Raw genomic sequence first — 4,920 nt, forward strand, 5'->3', positions numbered from 1 at the left:
GGAGGACATATTTTGTTGCAAATGAGTGGAACGAAATTCAAACTCATCGCAAATTGAATTCTTTTTTTGTTTTGATGTTGTCGCTGCTGTTTCTGGAGATTATTGGTTTGGGTAACTTAGCCGAGAGGAATCCAAGTATAAATGTGACCACACCCACTGAGCGATACACTGCTCCTCATAGCTCAGTACTAAGGATTGGACTGGCCGTTATTGTCTACTTGTTGATAGCTGGGATATCAGTAAGAGAGGGAAAGAGAGAATATTAATGCATGACACATGTACATGTATACATGTATGTATCATTAATGACAATGGGGAATTCTCTTCTAGTCATTTTATGATGAAATACCATACTGTACTATAGGGTCTTTGGCCAAATTTTGCTAAAAATAAAAATCAGATAATTCTCTAATTTTATAATTTTTCCTGATACATATACTAGTCCTTATGTTGTGTAGAAAGTTTGAGTTTATTTCAATCAAAATTGATTTTTTACAAATTTTCAAAGTTGTTCAAAAAATGTGCCAAAATCCCTGTACTATAGTACAGGGTCACTTGTCAAATTTTGCCAAAATTGAAAAAGAGGGGATTTTTTATTTTTATAATTTTTTCTGTTACATATACATGTTCTTATGTTAAGTAGAAAGTTTGAGCTGATTTTGATCACGTTTGCATTTTTAATGAATTTTTTAAGTTGCTCAAAAACTGGCCAAAATCCCTATACTATTAATAATGCGGTAGCGTTGCTAATTAGGATTCACCCCACTTCAAAATGGCTGCCACAACTTTTGCAGCCTTGCTATACCGGGAAAACGAGCTCCTATGCTTACCAGACTTCTTAGAAGACCTTATCTTGACCAGAGGACTCCATTGGTACCACTAGCGTGTCTCTAAACCTTGTCTAAGAGGAAAGTCTGACTGACTTCCCATGCATGCGCATAATGTGTGGGTGGGACCAACTGTCCAACCATGTCATTCCAAAGAAGTTGTGGGGGGGGGTGGGCTGTCCACTCACAGGCTCAGCGAGGGTGGCCTCTGCTAATTATCCTAGTTTAAAACAGCAAAGCTCTAAACGACATGAAAATTGCGCAATTTTTAAAAACTTAGCTATGCTTGGAATCAACTGCAGTACTTAGTGGGAGGTTTTAGCTAAAAGAAGGTATCAATATTGCATATTATTGTGTGTGATTTATAAATTATAGTTCAAAAAACAAACAATTAATTAATGCAATGAAATGAATTGAATAGTATGAATTTTAGAACAGGAATGCAGGGTTGCATAGATATTCTCACTGCTTTTTTGAACAAGGACTCTTGACGAATTAGCACAAAGCAAATCCTGCTCAATCTTTTTTTTTAAAAATAGTACAAGAAATTTGGCCAAATTTTGCTGAAAATGAAAAGGAGAAAATTCTTCAATTTTATAATTTTTCTGATGCAATACGTACTTATATGTATGTTGTATAGAAAGTTTGAGCTGATCCCGATCAAATTTGAATTTTTATGAATTTTTAAGGTTACTCCAAGATCACGTAAAAGTTATATGACAATATAAAAAGACAACAACACACACACACATATATATACATAGTTTAGAGGAGGAGGATAGTCTCTAATGTAATATGATGCATTAGTTGCATCATAAAACAAGTTAACGTCGCCTGACAGCTTCATAAGCAAGGTTAACCTCTGTTGCTGGATCTGAAGCAATTGGGACAATTACATCTATCATTAGAAAGAAAAACAAGCTAATGGCTAATAGAATATTAACGTACCATAATGATTAGTAGGCTGCTGCTCCTGCTGCTGCTTTTGCTTTTGCTTTTTAACGAAAATCACAACAATAACCAATACCAGTATAACAATCATTGCCATGCAAACTGCAACTATCAATGATAGCACTGTAATAATTGCAATGATAGAAGCTGACAGACTTTGAGGATCTATATCAATGATAAGTCACAATCACTTAATTACTATACTAACTATTAGTAGCACAGTAGCAAGTGTATTGGTCTGGTTGAGTTCCTAGTGAGCAGTCAGCAGTGCCACAAGGATTTGATGCCTCACAAATGTTAGTCAAAGCACAACTAGTGCAGTTAGCTGATGAAGTATATCCACTGTTACAGGGCAATAAACAAACTATCTAAATATAAACTTTCAGTGTTTAGTTACTCTTCCTTACCACACGAACAATTATCAACCCCAGTACTATAACCTGATAAACAGGTTTGACAGCATCCAGCAACATCACATCTCTCACAACCAGACTGTGTGCATGGAGCAGCTAAAAAAGAATAACCCATAATGCAATAAATGATTATTCTATACCACATTGACAGCCATTAACTAGATCATATCCTAATCCACATTCAGTACAACAACTTGAATTCAGCAAGTGGCATCTTGAACAATTTGATACTGTACAAGGACCTACAGTGAACATAATGAATTTATATCTGTGCTGCTTTCTCAACCTTACCACATGTACATCCATCAGGATTTAAATAGGAACCAGATGAACAGGTTTTACAACAAGATGAGTTTTGACAACTGTCACAGTATCTAACAGTACATATTGGTGAGGGAGAGGGTGAGGGAGGTGAACTAGCGCCAAATAAGGGAGAGGGTAAGGGAGCAGGAGGTGAAGATAGAACAAGTGAAGGAGAAGGAGATGGCGAAAGAATCAAGTCTATAATTGAGAAAAAGTAAAAATAATAATTATGCTAAGAGATTGGAAGGCGTGTTCAATGCTAAATCAGTCGTACAGATAGGCAGATATAACTACTCACCAGTACAGTTCAATTCTTCCTCATATCCAGTACCAGTACAATTACAAGTATAATTATCAGGAGGTGAATACTGTATACATTGTCCTCCATTCATACATGGAGTGTCTTTATCACAGATACTAGTGAAATCACAGCCAGTACAATCAGAATTAACAGTATAACCAGCAGAACAGGTTAGATTACAAGCTAATAATCAAGTATAATGAATAATAGTAATACGATTGTAAATTACACTTACTGCAAGTGAAGTTATTACTCTCAGTAGCAACATAGTTAGGACCTGATGATGATGTACAGTTAGTGGTGGGATTACACTGACCATTAGCAGCAAATGATAAACAACAATCAGTAGAACCTGATCCAGTACACCTCATCAGTCCAGAATTACAAACATTGCTACACTCTATTTTATATACATAAGATTAATAATAATTATAGTAAATAGTAATAATAATAATAATTATTATTATTACAATTTGCTTACCTCTACATCTAGTATCACCACCAAAACCTTCCCTACACCTATAACAATCAGTTCTTGGAGGAGCATCAATAGCACTGGGAGGAGGAGGATCTAAACTACCAGTCCTTCCACTCCATGTACCACTGCCACACTCCATATCAAGTATCCTACTGGTTTCAGGCTCTCCTGGGTTAGGAGTGAATCTAGCTATAAGAGAAACTCCATTATAAGTATCAATCATGCTCCCTTGAACTAGACAGACATATTGAACTGATCCTGTTACATTAGGAGAGTATGACTGAGGACCATCAGATTCAACTAGTAAAGGAGGCAATACAGTTTCTATGTCAGGATTAGTTGGTAGAGGACAATCCTGAGCAACTGATAGTGACAGAACACATAAAGCAAAGACTAGCACTGCTTCTCTCATCATTACTAACAAACTACTTTCCTTGCAACTGAATGAATTTATGACATCATCAATAATGCTAGGAAATCATATCTATTTGGGAAAGCAACCTGGTTACCAAACAATTATTACTCTGATGTAAACTTATAGTTAGATCTATGTTCAAACATGTAATATCTATGGGTCCAACTTGCTAAGAATATTTTATTAGGCTGAAAGTTGGTTGAGACCTTCAACATAATTAGCAACAATCTTGCAACAATTTTTAAACAGCAAATACAAGTGCACTCACTAACTGCGAATATAGAATAATAATAATAAGTAAAATAATATTGATAACAATAATTAGTTGATGATATGTATAAATGATGACGATAATAGTTAGTCTAGATAATAGTAGATGTAATAGTGTCTACAGGTAAATAAAAAGTAGAAAAAAAAATAATGATAATAACTGCATTTTACAATAGTAGCAATTTCTAGAATAAAGAATGTAAAACAAACGAATCAAAATTTTTTATGTCTTAAATATCATCATCAATAGAAAATCCACTGTCTTCAAGGATTATCTCGTTTTCATGTATTAAATTTTCAGCAAAATCTTTTCCTTTATTTCCTTTCCCTTTAATCGAAACTAGACTTTCTGGTGCATTTTTGGCCTGTGGGGATATAACTTGAGTTTTTGAAGGTTTATTTTTAACTACTGTGGATGCCGTTCCATCCCTCACTGTCCAAGGACAGAGAAGTGATTTCCAAGCATCTCTCGAGTCACTGCTTAGAACAACGAAAAAGAAGAAAATAAAGAAACCTTGAAATGCGTTGAAGAAAGCAAAGAAGAACTGAATGATGAATGAGATGTTAGGCTCAGTAATGAACGTGAAGACAGCAAACAGCCACGTGAGACCAAGGAGTATCAAGATACCAGAATAAGATATCAACATTTTGATTGCTTCAGATGTGGTAAGTCGAGATTTATTCATTCTCTTGTTCTTATCAATAGTGTGGAGAATAACCACACGAATAACAAGGACGTATATAATAACATTGAAGATCAGTATGATGAAAACTGGAAGCAGAAAAGCAACAAGAAAGGGTATCATTTCACTAATGAAACAACTAGAAAAAACAACATAACTATGTTATAGTATAATACACATTTGTCACTTACAATCCAGACTGGTTTCCATTTTCATACAAATAAATGTAAAAGTCACGGTCAATTGCTAATGTGATTACAACTGGCAAGAGTGGCAAAG

General features: G+C 34.9%; 2 protein-coding genes across 3 annotated transcripts in view; one reads left to right on the forward strand and one right to left on the reverse strand.

The window, feature by feature from the left end:
- Positions 1-4,920, forward strand: part of LOC105314233 (meckelin-like) — a 19,895-nt gene that overhangs the window by 2,146 nt on the left and 12,829 nt on the right. The window contains exon 7 of the mRNA XM_020001649.1: positions 5-239. Within this exon, the coding sequence (XP_019857208.1) occupies positions 5-239 (235 nt within the window). The remainder of the gene's footprint in view (positions 1-4; positions 240-4,920) is intronic.
- Positions 1,461-4,920, reverse strand: part of LOC109585523 (major surface trophozoite antigen 11-like) — a 13,351-nt gene continuing 9,891 nt past the window's right edge. The window contains exons 1-9 of one of the 2 annotated variants that reach the window (XM_020001652.1): positions 4,833-4,920; positions 3,277-4,780; positions 3,031-3,195; positions 2,793-2,978; positions 2,332-2,692; positions 2,186-2,287; positions 1,987-2,142; positions 1,776-1,943; positions 1,461-1,725 (exon numbers count right to left, since the gene is read on the reverse strand). In XM_020001652.1, the coding sequence (XP_019857211.1) occupies positions 2,454-2,692; positions 2,793-2,978; positions 3,031-3,195; positions 3,277-3,688 (1,002 nt within the window). In that variant the 5' untranslated portion in view covers positions 3,689-4,780; positions 4,833-4,920 and the 3' untranslated portion in view covers positions 1,461-1,725; positions 1,776-1,943; positions 1,987-2,142; positions 2,186-2,287; positions 2,332-2,453. The remainder of the gene's footprint in view (positions 1,726-1,775; positions 1,944-1,986; positions 2,143-2,185; positions 2,288-2,331; positions 2,693-2,792; positions 2,979-3,030; positions 3,196-3,276; positions 4,781-4,832) is intronic. The other variant, XM_020001651.1, reaches the window with a different exon arrangement.

This window comes from Amphimedon queenslandica, unplaced genomic scaffold, assembly GCF_000090795.2.
Source record: "Amphimedon queenslandica unplaced genomic scaffold, v1.1 AMPQUscaffold_13050, whole genome shotgun sequence".
Classification (NCBI taxonomy): domain Eukaryota; kingdom Metazoa; phylum Porifera; class Demospongiae; order Haplosclerida; family Niphatidae; genus Amphimedon; species Amphimedon queenslandica.